The 20,860-nt window shown below is 53.5% G+C and overlaps 1 protein-coding gene across 1 annotated transcript in view; it reads left to right on the top strand.

Annotated features, from left to right (window-relative positions):
* The window catches only part of VPS26C (VPS26 endosomal protein sorting factor C), a 41,168-nt gene that overhangs the window by 12,748 nt on the left and 7,560 nt on the right, over positions 1-20,860 (top strand). Inside the window, exons 2-5 of the mRNA XM_045852370.1 lie at positions 11,040-11,183; positions 12,178-12,327; positions 18,401-18,481; positions 19,718-19,792. Coding sequence (XP_045708326.1) covers positions 11,040-11,183; positions 12,178-12,327; positions 18,401-18,481; positions 19,718-19,792 — 450 coding nt within the window. The remainder of the gene's footprint in view (positions 1-11,039; positions 11,184-12,177; positions 12,328-18,400; positions 18,482-19,717; positions 19,793-20,860) is intronic.

The raw sequence follows: 20,860 nt of genomic DNA on the forward strand, positions 1-20,860 counted from the left end.
TATGATATGGAAGCTTCTGAATCTGGCTTTGTCACTTAGCCTTTGAAGTTCATGCAAAGTGCTGTTTCTGTAGTTTGTTCTTTGTTCGTGCTGAGCCACCTTCCCTGGTGCGGATGGACCACAGTTCATCCACTCACCCGCTGCAGGGCATCTGGGTGACTATGAATAAAGCCACTAGAAATATTTGTGAACAGGTCTTTGCATGAATGTAATCTTTCACTTTACTTGAGTAAAATTTAGAAACAGGATTTTCCTTCACACGTTGTATTTTTCTCCTTACCTGCTCCCTCCAGAATTTGGCACTCTGAAGGAATAAATAGTGATATAAAGTTTCTTTGCATAAAACCAGTAAGACCAGTTGTTAATGGTGGTTTTGTCAACCAAGATTTTGACTGGCATGTCACACCTGAAGGGAGGTCCATCTGGACTTGGGTGTCACCGGAAGGCCCCGAGGAACTGGGATGGACTTTTGAAGCTAGAGGCCGCCCACGAGAAAAAGCCTGGTCCTTGGTTGGTTGTGAGGTTCCTGGCAGTCTTTCCAGGGAAGGAACGAAGGTTGCTTTCCTGGAAGATGGCAAGGAGGAACCGTAGAACACAGTGGAAGCCTCGAAGACCTGAGCGCGGCAGGTGGTGTAGGCGAGGGCAGGGGGCAGGTGTGTGGCTCGGCTTCTGTGCCCTGAAGGGTGGACTGAAGAGTCAACCTAAAGGCTCCTTGTGTGAGTTCCAGCAAAGCCAACTTCAAGATCATATGTGGTCAGTTGTTGCTCTTACTGCATTTATGCAAATGAATGGAAATAAGTTGAAACTGGACTTCATGCCATCCCTTTCATGACAGTGAGGGCGATACTGAGGAGGAAAATCGTGATTCGGGGAAAAGCACTGTGACCAGTGTCAGACGTTGGACTAGTGCAGCTGCCGTCTTCAGAGTGTGTTTTCATTTGGAAGTTGAAGCGGGTTCCTAACATCATCTCAGATGCTCGATTTATAGGCAAGAAGGATGTGTCAAATTGTCGCTGTTAAATGCCATGCCAGCAAAGGCCTCGCAACTGGATGTCTTCCCGGGACGGTCTCGCAGACTCAGAGACTGCTTTGTGGGTTCTTGCGTGAATTAAGCTGGGTGTTCTCCTGTTTTCATAGGGTGCAAGCCTATGATCTCGTTACCGGAGCAACTGTCACACAGCACAGGCCTCACTGATGCAGCCCACCTGCATCGCCGCCCCCCGCCGAGACCCAGTGGCTCGGCCGGACTGAGTGGTTGGGTCGGTGGAGTACGGGGCGGTCTGTGGGCTTCACTTACAACTGGTTTCCTTTTGTGCCCTCGTGGTCTGGCTAGAAAGGACATCTAAAAGGGGGGAATTCCTAAAATATTCCCCTCAGCCCAGGCTAAGTGTAGTGGGCAAAGGGCTTTGGACACCTTGCTCCAGAGAAGCCGCTCGTTTCCTAACGGGGGGCATTGAAGAGGAGTGGTCCCTGCCTTTGTCACTGAGTGGTATGGTTTCTATTGTGCCCTCTAACCCCCTTGCCAAATCCGCTGCCTCCAGAAGACAACAAGGACGCCAACGGACCTGGGCTCAGCAAGGTCCTTCCCGCACATGAAGGCCACTCTCTGCCCCACACCGCCACTCTGTTAGGGACCCCTGGACTCAGGGGTACGTAGGATGACGGCCATGTCCAGCGGGAAGTAGCTCCAGAAGATCGTGAGACCTTCACCTATTGTCCTTTATAAGATTACAAAGGGCCCAGAGTCTGAAAGAGGGGGACTGAAATGGGGTGTGGACTGAGGGGGCCCCACAAACCTCGGCTGGGGTGGGGGAGAGCCAGGGATTGGAGGTACTTCACGTTACAGCGACAGGCTGGCAGCTGTGCTGACGGCCGTGCTCAGGCCTTCGGGTGGAAGGCGTAAAGTGACCTCAGGACCGAACCGAAGGGCGGCAGCCCTAAGGGGCTTCCGCCCTGCGGGGACGAGCAGCGAGGGAGGGGGCACGCTGTCGGCAGCAAGGGGTCAGGCCACGTGGCCCGAGCTAGGGAGCAGGTGGCCGTGTGGTCTGCAGCCAGGGCCCAGCCACGCAGCCCGGTGTGATGAGGAAGGAGACAAGTTGCCGCTCTGGGCGCGCCTGCCCCAGCGACGCCGGACTCTCCAAGGACTTCCTCGCAGGACGCTGACCCGCTGCCGTGCAGACCTGAACTTGGTCTGGACTCCTGGGGCTCGTGCCTCTCCTGGGCGTCGCCATGACCCGGTGTAACATGGCGCGGGCTCCCTGCACTGTTGTACGGAGGCTGATGGCAGCGCACCCCGGGTCCTGAAGGAGAGCACTGCCGCGTGAGGGCGGCGACTTCGGCGCCTTCCAGAGAGACTGGACAACCGTTGGCACAGCCGGCTTAGGCTGAGGAAGTGGAGAACTTCTGCTTTGGGGGGGTTTGGCTTCGAGCCTTTTGGGAAGCAAGGGGGGTGCGGGGTCTCATGAGAACGGAGGGCTCCGAGCACCGCGCTCCCACAGCCCCCGAGGTTGGATGTTGTACCAAAGCCCGCCTCTTCAGCGTTAACTGTTGGGCCGCTCCCCGAGGCGTCCTGTGGGTGGGCCCCCGTGTGCTGGGTCACGCTACCTCTGTTGTAATGGTGGGTTGGAGACAATGCATTCTCGCCGAAATTCTCCTTTCTAGAACTTGAGTCAACACATAACCTTGGCCATTGTTTACCACACGGAGAGGTGTCTGGTCATCATGTCTTTTCCAAACAAGATGGAAAACAGTTGTTACACAGAATAGTGGACGTGGGGATACCTAAGGGTTCTCATTTCCGTTTTCCAACCGAAATGGGTCTCTGAGTGCTACAAGAAAGACGAGGGTGTTTCCACAAGCAACTAATTGTCTAACTTGTGTTTCCCACCTAGCTCAGACTTACCATGATTTTTTTTAATGTCAGTTAACTACTTAGTGCATTTCATTGCCTGTCTGTAAGTGCGGGGGCAGCTCGCTATTGACGTACAAGCCCTCCAGACCAGATGTGGCGTGAGAGTCCCAGGTGGTTCCCGGTGTTACGGAAACGTCAGGGAGGAGGGGCTTGTTCAGACACACAGAGGATCCTGGGAGCAGCTCGGCTGCCGCGGCTCATCCTCCTGCTGCGAGGATCATCAGAAAGGGAAGACATTGGAGAGAGAGTGGCTGAGACATCGACTAGGGGGCTTTTGTATCTCTGGCAGGTGTGTTCAAGCCCAAAGTAAGAGACAATCCAGAGAAAGGTGACTTTGTAGCATAAAATTGTGACCTCTTTTCCGAGGGAGACCACTGTGCCCTTAGGTTATTAAAATTAAAGAGACTTAGAATTTTGTACATTGAATTCTAGAGAGCACTCATTCTGGAGTTGATCTTATTTAAAAATTGATTTATTGTGTTAATAGTTAACCAATTCAAAATTCATGGTTGCATCTACCCCTCCCCCCGATCAAGGGTCTTCCCTATCGGGCCACCCAAAGCTATCAATTTCTTGCCATTCCTGTCAAAGATACTGTATGCTCATACAAGTAAATATGCACAGTGTTCTTTTTCTCCCTCTTTTTTCACAAATGGTGTGATACGTAGCCTTAAAAAAAAAAAGAGCACGTTTACTAATGTGAATGATCTCTAAGGTCCTGTTAAAGGGAGAGACCATTTAGGTTTCTTTTAGGTTGCTTACAGTCTTCGCTACTCCAGCGGTGTTGCAGTCAGTAGCTGTGTTCGCAAGTCATTTCCCACGTGCATACACGTCTGAGGGAGGTCCTGAAAGTGGGATTGCTGGGCCCGTGTGCTGATAAAATGTTTCCGGTGTTGCCGAGTGGCCCTTCCAACGTTGTGGCTCTCGAGACTCCCCTCCCACGCCCCCAGCCACGTGTGGGGGTGCCTGCTGCCCCTCTCCCAGCGTAACAGGGTCGTGTTCTTCGATCTCCGCCGATCAGACAGGTGGGAAGTGGCGTTAGGGTAGTTTTAATGATCACTTCTCACGTGAAATTCTGTAAGGAGGAGTTTCTGTGATGGTCTTCTTTTCTTCCACTTATTTCCTGAATTCTTATATGTTTATCTCTTCCTATTGCCTAAGCATTTCATCATCCCTCAGCTCTTACAGCTAGCTCTGTTTTGGGCCCATCCTTCATAGAAGCAGTTGCCTCGTTACGTGTAAGACATCCACGGTGAGCCCTGTCTGGGCAGGTCAGCTGGTGGAGCGTCATCCGCACACAGAGGCTGCGGGTCCTATTCCCGGTCAGGGCGCACACGCGGGTTGCCGTTCGGGCCCAGGGTGGGGCGCATATGGGAGGCAACAGATCGATGTTTCTCTCTGACCTCAGTGTTTCTCTCCCCCTCTCTCTCTCTCCCTCTCTCTCTCCCTCTCTTTCTCTCCTTCTCTTCCCCTCTCTCCCCCTCTCTCCAAAATCAATAAGCATGTCCTCAGGTGAGGATTTAAAAAAACATTCACGATGAAGTTCATGGTCGCGGTTTTTGTCCTGAGATGGCACTGTGTTGTCTGGTGAAGGGTTATTCGGTAAACATCCGAGCGCCCGCTATTGTGATCACCTGTGCCCTGGAGTTTACATCCCAGGGACACGGATAATGAATAAAGTAGATTTGAACTTATTTCAGAAAGTGGCGAGTGCTGTGGAGCAGGGTCTGAGAGGGCAGGCAAGCAAGTGAGCGTCGGGAACGGTGGTTCATTGGAAGTAGGGATGGTCGGGGAAGCCTCACGACAGTGGTGTCGTTGGAACAGTGAGAGAGAGAGCAAGTGGCAAAGAAGAAATTATTCACCACGCTTGTCGAGGCCAGTCAGGCAGCCTTAGTTAAAGGGGGGACTGCTGTGGCAGGCATAGGGACCACTGCGCGGGGTTCTTGCCGTAAGGAAGAGATTGGCCTCAGCTTGGAGTAGAGCATGGGCAGGTGGGCATTGATAGTCAAGGAGCAGGGTGGGCGTCAGTGGGTGGGAAATCACTGAGAGGAGGAAGCGTTATGGGTAGGGGGGATTCTGGCCAGCCCACCCTAAGAGGACTCTTTGCTGAAGGCCAGCCAGGGTCATTTGGGGGCGGGAGTGGACAAGGAGGAATCCGATCGAAGAAGATCAGATATGGAGGATGGCTAAACTAACTTAGAATTCTTGCTAAAACTGGGCAAGGCAGAAATGAACAGGGAAATCCAAACATCGAGCCCTCGTTGACAGAGAGCTCAGGAGAGGCCAAGTAGAGTTTGGTGCAGGAGCGGCTCATCACGAGTCACGTGGGTGTCAGGAGGAGGAGCATCCAGGTGGCGGGAAGAGCACGTGCCAATACCCCACCCACGCCCCTCAGGGGCCGTGCAGGCAGGTTAAAGGGACAGCAAGCTGCCTGGGAGGGTGAGCCAGTGTGCTGTGGGCCGCGTTGAGAGACAAGGTCAGACAGGTCAGGGGGACGGGCACGCCCCCCTCCGTGGGCCGTGGAAACGACCGGCCTGTATTTACCCTGTGTGAGACGGAGCCTCCGCAGCGTCGCTGCAAGCGGGAGAGTGGTGCCATCTGTCTTCTGTGTGTGCACCTCGGCTGCTGAGGCTGCTCTCTCTCCTCCCTCCTTCTCCCGTTTTTGAATCCGTTACATGCCCTGTGCTTCTCCGCTGGTTCTTCTAATGTCGCCTTCTTGCAGGAGATGAATTTATTCCTGGAATAAGCCAACCGAGGTTTTCTGTGTGATTTTCTTTCCTTTTCCCCGTGAGATAAGCAGCTGAGGGAGGTTCTCACAGTACTGAGGGCTCAGTGCCCCCGCTGCTGCTTCCTGCTTCCCCCCGGGGCGCACCTGCGGGACCCCTCCCCGGACTGGCTCTGCCCCTTGGAGCCTGACCGTCCCCGGCCGGGCCCTCGCCCTCGGGACCCTCCGGAAGCACATTTCTGCAACCACAGGGCTGTGTTGCGGCCTTGCGCTGTCCATGCCCCCCCCCCCAGCCCCCACACCCTGTTTTCACTGTCTTGTAGCCGCTCGTCCACCTGTTTCTTGGTATTTAACTGTCTCCTTGCTTCGCTGAAAATGGAGTTTGTGGTTTTGCCTCTTGTTCTCTTGTGCGACTTCCAGGAAACCAAGCGGGCGTGGTAGAGACGTCACCATCTTCAACCTGGGGTCTTTATCATGGGTGTGGTGTTTGATTCCTGAGAACAAGGAAGAGAAGAGTGGTGTGGTCTGTGGTGGCCTTCCACGCTGAGAGGAGACGAAGTTAGGACGCGTCCCTCTCACGCCCTGCGGCAGTGAGTGGTGTCTGCTGAGGAAACCAGCTGGGGCCGGTCGCCCTCGAGCGCCTGGCTCCAGCCCCACCCCTCAGTGTAGGACTGCAGACGCTGCCGGGGCCTCTCTCTGGCTGGACCTGGCTGCTCCGGGGCAGAGACAGCGCTGGTTGGCGGCTGGTTGGTGTGGGTCCCTGGAGTGCGTTACCTCTCGGAGGGGCACGGTTCCGCAGTGCTGGTAGGACCCCCGGCGTCCGTGCTGCCCGTGGAGTGCAGCACAGGGCCAAGCCCTGTAAGGGGGCAAGACGTGTAGTCCCAAGCGATCCCTTGTGTCTTGCACACGCATGCATGCATGCACACATGGGTGGTACCTGTGTGCTCTCATCTGTGTCTCTCAACCTTTCTCAGGTCCAGGGCCTCCTTGATGACAGGCCAGAAGCTATGGCCATTCTCCCTAAAAGACAGCACACATGTGCTCAACTTCATATGTTGTGTCTGGGGGTCGTTGCCATCCTTAAATCTGGGGCTGGCCCCTCGTTGCTGTCATGCCCTGAGTTGAAGAACTCCCACTTACTTTGTTGGGGGAAGTGCCGGCACTCTCCAGGGCCGTGACCTTGTTTCCCCCTCGTTGGAGTTGTAGGTACGCCAACTCCAGCTGGAGTTGTAGGTCTGTGGGGGAAGGTCCTCACGAAGTCTGGGGTCCCCCTTCACTTGTCATTACTCAGGTTCATTCTTTCCTCTTCTGCCAGCACTCATCCAGAATTGCCTAATATATATATAAGGTGGGCAGGGCAGGGGAGAGCAATGGGGGGAAATGGGCACAACTGTGATTGAGCAACAATGAGAAAAAAATTTAAAAATTGTCTGGTATACCTAAACTAATGCAATGTTATATATTAATTATATCTCAATTAAACAGGAAAAAAGATTGTTCATTGTTCATTACCAAAAGATTCTTCTGTTTCTAAATTCTTGGCTCCCTGGGCTATACCTGGACTAATTCTATGTCCTCCTTTTGTTGGTAGGAATTGAATAGGCCTGTCTATGGTTAGAATGCCTAATTTATCTATGAATATTTTATCAATTTTGTATTCTCCCCACTATATTCTTTCTTAATTAAAATCAAAGAATGACAGAAGAGCCCCGTGGGTCATAAAATATTTACTGTGCTTACCTCCAAGGTGCCTCACTGCTTCTTCCTTCTTACGCACAGAACTCAGGGAAGAGAAGCTCCCACCGACGCCGTGGCTGTAATATGCCAGCCGGTGGTCAACCGAGACCCCGGTCCTAAGACGTTAACTGAAAAATGTTCTGATTAAATAGAAGCAGAGCTTTCCTCAGGTGCTGTTGTGTTGTCCAGTTGATAAAGTTTATGACTTTATTTTGTATCACTTGGTTTCTGGGACCTACCGGTAAAGTATATTTTTAGAAATATGCTGGTGGATTTAAATCTTTAAACATTAGCTTTCTCATTTGCGTTATACAAAAGTTAAAATAATTAATTTTAATTAAATTTAAAAGTTTAATTATTTCAAAGGAATTTTCATTGAAATATGCTTAAGAGCTTCTTTGCGTTAAGAACAGAATGAGTTCTGCCCTGGCTGGTGTGGCTCAGTGGATTGAGTGCCGGCCTGAGAACCGAAAAGTCGATGGTTTGATTCCTGGTCAGGGCACACGCCTGGGTTGTGGGCCAGGTCCCCAGTGGGGGGGGTGTGAGAAGCAACCACATATTGATGTTTCTCTCCCTCTTTTTCTCCCTCCCTTCCCCTCTCTTTAAAAATAAAAATAAATTAATAAAATCTTTTTTAAAATTAAAAAAAAACAAAACAACTTCTACTCTTTGAATTCTCTACTCCTTGAAATCTGCTCAAAATGGAGATGATCATATATTTTGTTGTTCGTTGCTTAAAGATTTTTTTATTTAGAAAGGCAGGGAGGGGGGAGGAAGAGAGGAAGAGAAACATCAACACGAGAGAGAAACATTGATTGGTTGCCTCTCTTACGTGTACCAGCTGGGAACCAAACCTGCAACCCAGGCGTGTGCCCTGATAGGGCATCAAACAGGCGGCCTTTTGGTTCGTGGGATGGTGCCCAACCTGTCGCAGAACAGCCAGTGCTCATGCAGAACAGTCGGTGGGGTTCTGCTGCTCAGCACCTGCAGGCAAAACTCCGGAGTCAGAAGTGTGGTGGACAAGGGAGGGGTTGTCTATTTAACGGCTGTACAGTTTTGGAATAACGGCAGGCTTCCGCCTCAGAGCCCCGCTCCCTTTAAAACACCCAAAGACAGATAATCCTGCCACCCTCCGCCAGGCCAGAGCAGCTCCGGAATGCACCTGAAATCCTTTGTCCCACTTAAAGCGCCGTCCTCTGGGGCACACAGGTGGCTGTCGGAGGCTCATCCAGGCTGCTTGGCAAGTCCCCGGTCACAGTTCAGCTCTCGGCGTCCCCCACCAGTCTGTGCATCCGGCTGGGTAGGGCCGCACAGCACGGCCAGCGCTGCCGCTGCCTTCTGCGTGGGAGGGGTGCCCGTGTGTCCCAGACCTCGCGGCCCCCAGGGCCCACCGGGCTCAAGAACTCAGCCCACGGTGGCCAGCCGAGTGAGGGGAAGGGAGAAGACCACGTGTTCCCCGGCATGTTCCGTTTGAAAGACTCAGCCCAGAAACCCATGTGTGTGGAGCATCTGGCATTTCGACCAATGCACAGTGATGTCCACCATGTTTGTCAGCCAGCGCCTTTGACCTTCTTCCTGCTGCCATTTTTGCAGAAGGGGGCAAAGAAGTTCCCCAGCCACACAGAGGGGCACACTGTGTGTGACTGGGGCAGGGCATCTGGTTACATACGAGTTCTGCGACCTCTCCAGCCCATGCATGCTCTTTGCAGCCTGTGTCCCCAGCTGCGTTAATTGTTCCCTTTCCCCGGGGACATGGAAGCCCGCCCCAGCTCCAATTTCAGTGCCAGGCTGCCTTCGGCACTGCCCATCTCCCCATCTCCTCCCCGGGAAGGGGCTGTTTTGCCTGCCGCTGCTTCAGTCCCTTGCGGCGGAGTTTCTTCCCACCCCCCTTCTCCTGTCACGGGGCAGCGTCTCATGCTGGATGGGGGTTCCCCCGCTTCTGCTCCCCAGTGATCTGGTCTGACCCATCCTGTTACAAATCCACCGAGCCTCGCCAGTCAGGGCTGGTTGGGTTTGTTTTATCTCATTGCTGGTAGACAGAGGGGAAGGGCGAGAGCAACTTCAGCGCTCCAGAGAAGCTTGGACTGGTTGCCTCCCACGTGCACCCCGACCAGGGGCCGCACACATCCAGACGGTGCCCGGATGGGGGTCGAACCCACAACCTGGCTGTGTGCTGTGACCGGAATCGAACCCGCAACCTTTCGGTTACGGAATGACGCTCCAGCCAGCTGAGCCACACCAGCCTGGGGCTGCTTGTTTTCATTTAGACTTAAGGGCTTTGGGATGGGGACTGGGGAAGAAAACCAGAATACTTAGGGCATTTAAGGGGCATAGAATATTTTCTGCTTCCAAAATTTTACATAAGGTGAGGACTTGGTGGAAATTTTTTCACTGGATGACTAGAGGAAATAAAAGGGTAAACAGATTTAAACAGCCATAGGACAGGTGTTTTTTTTAATGATTTGATCTGCAGGCCACTTTAAGTTTTTTTCTATCTTTTTATTTATAGATTTGAGGTGGGGGGGAGGACACAGAGAGAGCAACATTGATTTGTTCCACTTGCATATGCATTCATGGATCGATTCAGGCATGTGCCCTGACCAGGGATCAAACCTGCAACCTTGGTGTATCGGGACAACGCTCTAACCAACTGAGCTAACCAGCCAGGGCCATGCAGGCCATTTTTAATTTTTGCTGTTTTTTTCTTTCTTTTTTCGGTTTAGTTGTCAACCATTTTCTGGCATATTAGCATCTGGCGACAGTCATGCTACATTTCTGAGGGTCCTTTAAGAAGCTCATTGTTTTGTGTTTATTGTAGAGTCTCCTTCCGCTCTGGGTGATGCTATTTAATCTCCTCAGCTTCCTTTTCCTCCCAACGCCCCCTCTCCCCGGAGCAAACCGAGACTGCAGATTCTGTGGTGACAGGAAGAAACCGCCGTCCAAGAAGGAATGTAGTTAATGTCCGTATTGTCTTACTTGGTAATCACCTTCAGATAAATGGATAGATGGTCCGTTGTGAAATCTTTCTTAAATGATTTATGAACCGGGGACGTGTGGGCCGGAGCATTTGCCAGCGTGACCCAGGACGGGGCCGGGCCAGGACGTCCCGCCGGGGAAAGGCCATGCTGCCCTCCTGCGTCGTGCCGGTGACCCCGGATCCCCACGCCCCGCGCCGGGGCTCGCAGGGCTAACCATTGTGTTCCATTGCCTAAGCACTTGAAAATGTGTAGCAGCCCTTTTCATCGACACACTTGAGAAACCACCTAAAGAAGAGGGGTTTTATTTCACTGCACTCCAGAGAAGAGGTCATCACCATGCACGTGGCTGTGACTCCGCCGTCTGCCCCCAGCCCTTCCCTGCCCTTCTGGACTCGGGCGTCACTGGAGCTCCCCCAGCCGGGATGCGGCTGTGTCCGGAAGGCCGCGGTGGGATGGGATTCCTCGCCCACAGTGTGTGTCCAGCCGCCCTGTAGTCATCAGCAGCCGCCCCCACCTCGACCCAGGGCCCTGCCTCCCCCACCCCCCCCTTCAGGCGTCTGGTCCGTCACAAGTGCTCGGTGAGCGTCTGCGTCTCTGAGCAGGTGGACCGACTGCAAAGGAGGCCTCCTCTGGCTTCTCGGTGCGGGAAGAGGCCTCCTGACGCGGCTGGCGGCTGCCCCTCTCCCAGGAAATGCTGTCGGGCGTGGTGGTCGTCTGCGGGAAGGACTCGGTCCAGCACCAGGGCGTCTCTCTGACCGTGGAAGGAACCGTGAACCTCCAGCTCAGCGCCAAGAGTGTGGGTGTGTTCGAAGCGTTCTACAATTCGGTGAAGGTAAGAAGAGTGCGTGGGGTGCCCGTTATGGGCTCATTGTTCAAATGTGGGTGGTGGTCTCCTACTTGCTGTTCGGCTTTGTTCGCCACGATTTTGCAAGTGGCGTGTAGTGATAGCCACACTTCCAGCACTTCCCGGCCAAACTGAAAAACTAGACAGGCGGGTCCTGAATACACCCTATTATTGGAAGCCCACTTGCTTTAGTTCCCATTAGCAAGGATTGGGGGAGCCAGACGGAGTCTGATTCCAGCTGCGACCAAGGCCAGCGCGGCCCCGAGAAGCAGCACCTGCGGCCTCTGGCGCTCACCGCCTCGCCGCAGGGCTGCTGCTGTCGCTGCGGAGATGGCCGCTGCGGGGCTGGACGTTCCGCTGGGAGCGGTGGCCTTCCTTTGTGTCCCTTAGGGCAGAGGTCTGCGTTCCAGAACAGAAACTCTCTATTTATAGCTTCCTTTCCCTGAAGGACATATTAACTCTTTAAGTTCTGAAGCAGAAGGAGTGAAGGGGAAAGAAGGGTTCATTGACAGTGTTCCCACCGAGGCCTTCCCGCTCTGTCTGCAGCCCTGATCACCCCCCACCCCCACCCCCCCACCCCCCCCCCCCCAGCAGCTCACAGAGATCCCCTGCGCACGCTGCGCATCTTCCCAGCGGCTGGAAACCGCGGCTCAGAGCGCCTCCCCTGGCGAGGGGGCCGCACTGCCTTTGGGCCGGCCGCACGTGTGAGTGCCGCCGTCCTTCCCAGGGGCCCGCGCAGGAGCACGGGCTGGTGGCGTTAGGGTTAGGGTTAGCCCAGGCTGGGCAGGGCGGCCCTGGAGCTTAACCGAGGTGCTTAGAGAGAGAACGGAGAAATGGTGGGTCCGTTCCTCCTGCCCACCAAACACCTGAGTGTGCTGGTGCCAGAGGCTCGCACGGGCTCAGGGTGGTGGCATCGAGGGCCCCGGCTGTGCCTGTCACGTGAACTATGAGACGCGGTGACCGAGCAGATGTCTCTCCGCAGCCCATCCAGATCATCAACAGCACCATCGAAATGGTGAAGCCGGGGAAGTTCCCCGGCGGCAAGACTGAGATTCCGTTTGAATTTCCTCTGCACGGGAAGGGCAACAAAGTCCTGTACGAGACGTACCACGGCGTGTTCGTCAACATCCAGGTCAGTGTCCCTTTCTCCTGCAGGACAGCCCTCCTTGCACTGCGAGTGGCTCGGCAGCCCGGGACTGCACGCCAGCACTCGCTGTCGCGACCTCCCGCGCATGCTCTGTGTCCCGTTCTCCCTCGGCCCCAGGGACACGCTTGACGCCGGACCGTGTTGTGTCAGGAGGCCCGCAGCGCCCACGCTCCCGCTGCTTCAGCGGCCCTGCGTCTCCCGGGCTCTGCGGCCGCGCGGACACGGTGACAGGGGCCCTCACTGCCGGGTAGCGGCGTGCCCTCACTTCTCTCTGGCACCCGCACTGGCTTGCCTGTTTTCATCCGTATAAATCTCTCTTTGTCTGATGCCCAAAGGCTGCCGCTTGAACACAGGCAGCACTCTTTGTCGGACAAACCTCGTAAAGGAGGGGGGAGCGGATTTACGACCTCCGGCCCTCCTCCGTGGCTCAGGACGTGTTCCACAGTTGCTGCCGCTGTCTCGGGCGCAGTTCGGGGGCGTGACTCGGAGGGAGACGGAGAGCCCGCCCTTTACCCGGTGCACGGAAGGGTGCTTCTGTGGTGTCCCGCCGGCCGCGGTGCCCCTCGCCAGAGGAGGTGACACATGCTCTGTTGCCTTACATGTGCGCAAGAAGGCTGGAAGTTAGACATTTTTTATTTACTAATGAAGTTTGAGCTGATAATTTGATCTCTGTAGAGACTGTTCCTCTACTTAACACACAGCACTTAATATTAAAACAAAAATCCTGCAGACACTTGTGAGACTTGAACCAAAGTCGGTGAGTTTTAGGAATTGCCTAAAGAATCTGCCAAGAAGCACACGCTGTACGTAATGTATCCTGTTGCAAAAAATGTCTTTCTGAGAAGAAGAAACGTTTCTCATCCCTTAGTGGAGGTGCACCCGTCTCAGGCAGCGTGTGTACTGAAGGGCAGGGGAGCCCCCCGCAGTGCCAGCAGTGGTGGGAGGAGCGCCCAGATTCAGGGGAGCTGCTCGCGTAGACACCCCGGCAGCTGGAGCTCCCACATGGGTCTTCTGACCGGCATTCTGGGTTGGGGATACTTCCACCATGAACAAAAGTACATGAAAAAATGCCTTTTTAGCAAGACTGAAAGTATCATGAATATTTCATTTTGAAAATTATTTTTATTCTGTTTCCTGAATCAGCATCAACTGGCTTTACCCACACAACTCTTTAATGCTGTTTATTTAACAACATAAGCATATGTTCATTAGAAACTGAGTAGAATAACATCAAATCTTCATGGCCATCACTTCTTGTTACTTTCTCCCAAGTTTATCATTCTTGTTAAAAGATTAATGTGTTTAAAATAAAGTTGGAGATTTTATTCTTTTCCAAATATTGCTAAGAAAGACACACAGATCTACATACGAAACTCTATGCTTGGTTCCCGCATAGCTGTGCAGAAATTGGAAACTAGTTAAGATGAAAGGAGAGACTTTCGGTCAAGATGGAGGCACAGGTAGACACACTGTGTCTCCTTGCACAACCGAAAAGAACAAATTTAAAAACAAAAAAACAACCACAACTGCCAGGAAATCAAACTATGGAAGTCCAACAACCAAGGAATTAGAGAAGAGACACTCCTGCAGCCCGGTGGGAGGGGCGGAGACAGGCGGCCGGGGCAGAGAGGACTCGCAGCGAGGCGGACTCAGCCCACCAGAGAGGACGGCTGGAGGGGCGGGTGAGGTGGCGACTGGCAGAGCAGGCGGTCCCACGTTTGCGTGCAGATAAACCGGGAGGAACAACTTGGGGGTGAGACAGACCACGCAACCCAGGGCCCCAGCTCTGGGAAATAAAGCCTCAAAGCCTCTGACCGAAAATGCCTGTGGGGGTTGAGGTGGTGGGAGACTCCCAGCCTCACAGGAGAGTTTGTTGGAGAGACTCACAGGGTCCTAGAATGTACACAAAACCACCCACCCGGGAATCAGCACCAGGAGGGCCCAGTTTGCTTGTGGGTAGCCCCAGAAGCCACTGAAAGCCGGCGGAGAGCGGAGCAAGCAGCACTGTTCCCTCTTGGACCCCTCCCCCACAGACAGCGTCACAACACAGCAACTTGGGTTGCTCCTCCTCTGACTACATAACAGGTGCTTGGAGACAAAAAATAAAAAATGGCCCAAATGAAAGAACAGATCAAAGCTTTAGGAAAATTACAACTAAGTGACGAAGAGATAGCCAACCTATCAGATGCACAGTTCAAAACACTGCTAATCAGGATGGGAATAGCTTGCAGTGGGAATAGACGGAAATGGTTGAGTATGGTCGCAAAATAGAGGAAAAAATGAAGGTTATGAAAAGTGAAATAAAGGAAAATGTACAGGGAACCAACAGTGACAAGAAGGCAACCAAGACACAAATCATTGGAGTGGACCAGCAGGAAGAAAGAAACATTCAACCAGAACAGAATGAAGAAATAAGAATTCAAAAAAATGAGGAAAGCCTGAGGCCAGAACATCTTTAAATGTTCCAACATCTGAATCATAGTAGTGCCAGAAGGAGAAGAATAACAGCAAGAAATTGAAAACTTATTTGAAAAAATAATGAAGGAGAACTTCCCCAATCTGGCAAAGAAAATAGACTTCCAGGGAGTCCAGGAAGCTCAGAGAGTCCCAAAGAAGTTGGACCCAAGATGGAACACACCAAAGCACATCATAATTACATTAGCCAAGATTAAAGATAAGGAGAGAATCTTAAAAGCAGCAAGAGAAAAGGAGACAGTTACCTACAAAGGAGTTCCCATAAGACTGTCAGCTGATTTCTCAAAGGAAACCTTGCAGGCAAGAAAGGGCTGGGAAAATCATGAAAGGCAATGACCTACATCCAAGATTATTCTCTCCAGCAAAGCTATCATTTAGAATGAAAGGGCAGATAAAGTGCTTCCCAGATAAAGTCAAGTTAAAGGAGTTCATCATCACCACGCCATTATTATATGAAATGTTAAAGGGACTAATCTAAGACAAAGAATATGATCAAAACTATGAACAGTAAAATGACAACAAACTTACAACTATTAACAACCAAACCTAAAAACAAAACAAGAATGAACTAAGCATTCAGCTAGAACAGGAACAGAACCACAGAAATGGAGATCACATGGAGGGTTGTCAGCGGGGGACTGGGAGGGGCAGAGGGGGAAAAGGTACAGGGAATAAGCAGCATAGATGGTAGGTAGAAAATAGATAGGAGGAGGGTAAGAACAGTATGGGAAATGTAGAAGCCAAGGAACTTACATGTACGACCCAGGGACATGACCTAAAGGCGGGGAATGTGAGTGTGAAGGGGTGTGCAGGGCTGAGGGGAATAAAGCGGAGGAAATGGGAGAACTGTAATAGCATAATCGATAAAATATATTTTTAAAAAAAGAGAAAAAAGGGGGAAAAAAAGTCAAAGTGCAAAGGAGAGTTACCTTGTGGTAAGCTCTTTGTAAGGCCAGTAATCTCCTTGCCCCCTTTACTGTGGTCCCCAGCTCTTACCACTGGCAGGTTGACCTTGGGGTGCCGCTACTTCTGAGAATTCTGCACCTCCCAAACGTGTCACTGATTTCCAAAAAATGAAGATTTCTTCTTAACCTCAGGTTTATGAGAGCTTATCACCCTTATACTTATCACCTAGGTTCAACATTTATGAGTATTTTGCCGTCTTTGTTATATCTGTATTTATTTTTTAAAGATTCTATTTATTTTTAGAGAGGGGGAAAGGGGGAGAGAAAGAGAGGGACAGAAACATCAGTGTGTGGTTGCCTCTCACGCGCCCCCCTACTGGGGACCAGGCCCACAACCCAGGCATGTGTCCTGACAGGGAATCGAACTGGTGACCCTTTGGTTCACAGGCTGGCACTCAATCCACTGAGCCACGCCAGCCAGGGCTCTATTTATTTTTTGTGAATCATTTCGAAGTTAGTTGACAGTTTATCTCAAAATACTTATATATCCATCTCCAAGAGTTAGGCTCATTCTAATAGTACAGTTAACATTTTCACACCCATCAGAGTGAACAAAAATTCTCAAATATCTAATTCCCAATCCATAGTCAAATTCATCATTGTTCCTTTGAGAAAATATGCTTCTTGAGATAAACTAGCGTTACGGGTTTTCTAATCTCTTTTTCATTCACCGATTCATTCATTCAGTCTCTGGATCTTTTTCTAGCCTCCTCGTTTCACAGGGGAGTCCATGCCACCCGGAGAGGACAGTGACCGCCGGTCACACAGGCCGTCTCTCCGCCTCAAGCACAGGGCGCCCGCCCTCTGTGCCGCGGCGCACTGCACGCGCTCTGGAGGTCGGCAGGGGTGTCGCTCTGGATAGGTGGTGCCGTTCAACCCTGATAACAACACCTTTCTCAAATTATGCAGGCGCAGAGAAGTTTTACAGTTATAATCTGAATTGTGCTAAGGAACATAGTGGAAACATAGTAAAGATCATAAGACAGAATAAGGATTTAACGTACAGCCAGCATCAAACCCCCAGCTTGCAGGGTCTGGGCTACTTGCTGCTTCTCGGCGGGGGGGCTTGATGATGTTGGCTCTTACCCTGCCTCTCTGTCACGTGGTGCTCGTGCCTCACCTGCATGGCTAGGTGGTGCGCCCAGGGATCTCTGGTGGCCACCCTTGCAAGGCTTGATGCTGCGACACGCCGTAGACCAGTACCCGCGTGTCTGCTGAAACTGTGTGTTCAGAGTGAACCCACAGCGATGCCAGTCGCCCTTTCTCGCAGTTAAAATAGTGCCCTCCCGGGACCTGCCCTCAGTCCTCGGACACGCACCGTCTGTCTTCATGCCTGTTGACGAGTGTTCGCTGGCAGTCGGGAAAGGCTGAATCTTGCACCTCGGTTCTTGGTGCCCTGCCCAGGCCTGACCACCCCGCCCCCTCTGACCTCCAGCTCGTAGCACCTGGATCCGGCCTCAGTAATTGGGAAAGATCATGATCAAGTGGAAAGACCCAGGGCTTTGCCTCAGACAAATCTGAACTCAGAATTCATAAAGAATCGGAGCGTGGGTTTTGGCAACAGGCAAGTGTCCATTCAGATCCCCCTCTGTGACCCCAGCGGCCTCCCCGACCTCTCCTCCGGGGATTGATGAGGACTGGGTGAGACACGCCCACTTAGCGTTGTGCCTGGCACGAAGAATGTGCCAGGTGTGTGTTTGCGGAGGGACCGAATACACAGATTAATGGTGACTGTCCTTACGCTAACAGTTCTTGTACTGGTCTCATTAGAAGTGAGGCAGCACCAGTTCCTAGAACACAATGTCAGCGTTTTTCTCCATCTCCCCCGTCACCTCCCCAACTTATCACCAGCTGCCTTATCCGAGAGAGGGACCCAAAAAGAAACTGAGGATGATCTTCTGGAGGGCAGGCCCCTTGTAGTCCAGGCTTCCCCCACTAGGTGAGTGTTCTAGGAACCCACCTGGATTAGTGCACCAGCTGGGGTTGTTGTGAGAGGCTGAATTTGGCTGCAGTGAGTATTTTTTGAAGACTCAGCACTTTTGCCCATTTCATGATGGGTGGTTTGCGGGCACACCTGCCCACACCACACTGAGTGTTCAACAGTTCTTGTCCAAAAATGGCATGGCCCCCCTGCCCCACCTTCCCTGTTTACCCAGTCTTGCCCCCCAATTGACTTTTTTCGTTTCCCCGGATATGAAAGGCCTCCAAGGGGAACTTTTTGCCAATGTGGGGAAGGTGAAACAAAAAACAGCGGAAACAGTACTGGCTGGTGTGGCTCAGTGGATTGGGTGCCAGCCTGGGAACCAAGGGGTCACCAGTTCGATTCCCAGCTGGGGTGCATGCCCAGGTCAGGAGTGACCTTGCTCCGCCTCGGAGGGGGCTGTGCCCTGTGTTCCCGGAGGTCCACCCACAGGAAGAGGCTGAGGAGTGACCGTGACGTGCTTTTAGGAACAGAAATGCCTTTATTTTGAGCACCGACTCCCCCTACTGTGTGTATTGATTTCCTGTGCACGTTCATTAGGCTGTTCCTCTAAAATATTGACTTTCTCTTTGAAAGTAATTCCAAGATGAGAGCAGATTACCCCAACGTGTCGTTTCTCCCCCCACTCTCCATCCAGTACACGCTGCGCTGTGACATGAAGCGGTCTCTGCTGGCCAAGGACCTGACGAAGACCTGCGAGTTCATCGTCCACTCCGCCGTAAGCTGCCCTCGGGTGCCGGGGCCTCACCGCAGGCAGGGGCCTCCCGTGGGGTCCGGGCTGCAGCCTGCTTCCACGCCCACAAGCCAGCCCGTGACCGCCGTTCCTCTGCCGCTGAAGGGCGCGGGCTCCCGGGTCGGGCACGAGGGACCTTACTCTCCCGGCACGGCCGGCAGCCTGTGCCGCACCGTGGGTGTCTTTCCGCTGGGCCAGAGTCCTGTGGGCCCAATGACACTGCGCCTCGGGGGGTGGGGGGGAGGGGTTGTGCCGTTGGGAGTGCCGGCTGGGGCCTCCCCTCTGTTCGCAGCAGGGAGCAAGCCTGGTCCTCGCCCTGGAAGGGGACTCGCCTTGCCCCTCGGGGTTGCAGGGCAGACAGCTCGGAGAGGGCCTGACCTGGCAGGTGCCGAGCAGTCCGGGCCTTGCGTTCTCGGCATGCTCAGCAAGGACGTAAGGGGGCACACAGGGCCAGCAGGGTAGGCTGCCCCTCCTGACACCCCCTGCTGGTATTTTGCAGTGACATAATGTCTTAAAACATTCCCATGTCAGCTTGAGGAACTGGATCCTCCCCCCAGGTCCCCACCCCCCGGCGACTCCGTGTAAATTCCCGGGAGTCCTCTGCAGCCGGGCTGTGCCCTGCCTTGGTCATGCGGAACCCGCAGCGACGGGCCGCGCCTGCCCTCGGTGTGACACATGGTGAGAGACGCCCGTGCCCGCAGCCCTGGGCTCCCTGGTGTCTCTCAGCCGCTGCGGACTCCCTGGCCTCGGCTCTGCCTCCTGCCTGAACACACCGTCGGCGCGCGCTCTGCCTCACTGTGCTCGCCTGCGGAGTGGGCCCGGTGACGGCTGCCGCGCCCCGAGGGCCGGCGTGTGGATCCGGTGGCACCTCATAGATGCTCTGGTGTCAGCTCTAATTCTGAGAGGTTTGAAGTATCTCCCAGTAATGCCTCTCTGTTTCTTCAGTCTAATTTTCCAACTCTGGATCTTCCAGAGACCTTGGAGATTAAGTCTGTCCTCCCATTTCACAGACGAGGACACTGAGCCGTGGCGTGAGCATCTTTGACACGGAATCCGAAGGTGTCTTGGGCGGGCCTGCGTTCAGAACCCGGGCACCCTCCTCTGCGTGCCTGGCTCTCCCTCGCTCACTGCTGCTGCTGCTGCCTTCCCAAGGGGGGGGAGCAGCTTTGACCGCAGGACCCCTGGCCCTCCGGCCGCTGATGCTGGTTTGTCCCGTTGCAGCCCCAGAAAGGGAGACTGACCCCGAGCCCCGTGGACTTCACCATCACACCCGAGACCTTGCAGAACGTCAAAGAGGTACTGTGTCCCCGCCCGAGCGGCGCGGCTGTCTTCTCAGGGACTGGGCCCCACTCCCAGGCGCAGGCCCGGCTGTTCCGTGTTTGGGTATCAAGAGGAAATTCTTGATTGTGCCCAGAATAGTCTGTATTTTCTGTCTCGACTCCCTTTTAAACCCTGTAACCACTCAGAAGACTAACGCTGTTGGAGAGTTTCTCGGGGTGTGTGTTCATTGTTTCTCACATCTCCTTCCAGCTCCGCACTGGGGTCAGAGACTCTCCCCCGAGGCGCGGTCCCCGCTGCTGCCTGTGCTGGTGGCCGCGCCCCCTTACGTCTCATTGTTGGCCGCCGCCTACACTTGGCCACCTGTCCCTTGTCACCCACGGACATGGCTTTTCATCCTCGCTCTCAGCCTGAACCCTGCTCTCTGGACCCTTTGATGAGTCAGGTTGAAGGCAGGTTTGGGGCTGGGCGCACGAGCGTGCTGGCCTAGTCCCTCGGAGCCACAGCCGAGGCAGGGCCGCACTGTAGGTGGCCTTTCAGAGTCTGCTACCCGTCCCTGCCTCCCCCAGCTTCGGGGAGCACAGGGCGCCGGTGGGCCAGTCCGCCGCTCCCCCTGCAGGGCCGTGAACCTGAGCGGGGAGCACGCGAGGGGACAGTGGGCGGGCAGCACTGGGCCCCCACTCTGCCCTGCAGACTCCCAGCAGGTTCAGTTAGCCCCACTGTTTCTTACGTCAGTTAGAGTAAGTTTGCATTTCTTTTTTTCTGAAGAATCTTCGTGATACAAAGCAGGTGAGAAGAGGCGCTGAACAGACAGATACAAACAGTTCCATTGCTTTACCTGGTAAACAGCGTCTAGCCAGAGTTTGGGGATACACTGTCTCCAGTAGAGGGATGTCCCCGCTCTGTTCTGTTTCGAAGCTCTCATTTCACTCCCACATCTTGTCCTGCCCTCGGCGGTATCCTTTACTGTCTCTTTCCCTCTCTTCGCTCCGATGCATAAGGTTGCGAGGGATTTGTCTTTTTTTCTGTTCTTGTTGTTCGCTCCTGTTTTCTTTAACATCTTATTTCTCCTTCCCGAGTAGTTGC

Source organism: Phyllostomus hastatus, unplaced genomic scaffold, assembly GCF_019186645.2.
Source record: "Phyllostomus hastatus isolate PE091 unplaced genomic scaffold, TTU_PhHast_1.1 phas_contig_948, whole genome shotgun sequence".
In the NCBI taxonomy this organism is placed as follows: Eukaryota; Metazoa; Chordata; class Mammalia; order Chiroptera; family Phyllostomidae; genus Phyllostomus; species Phyllostomus hastatus.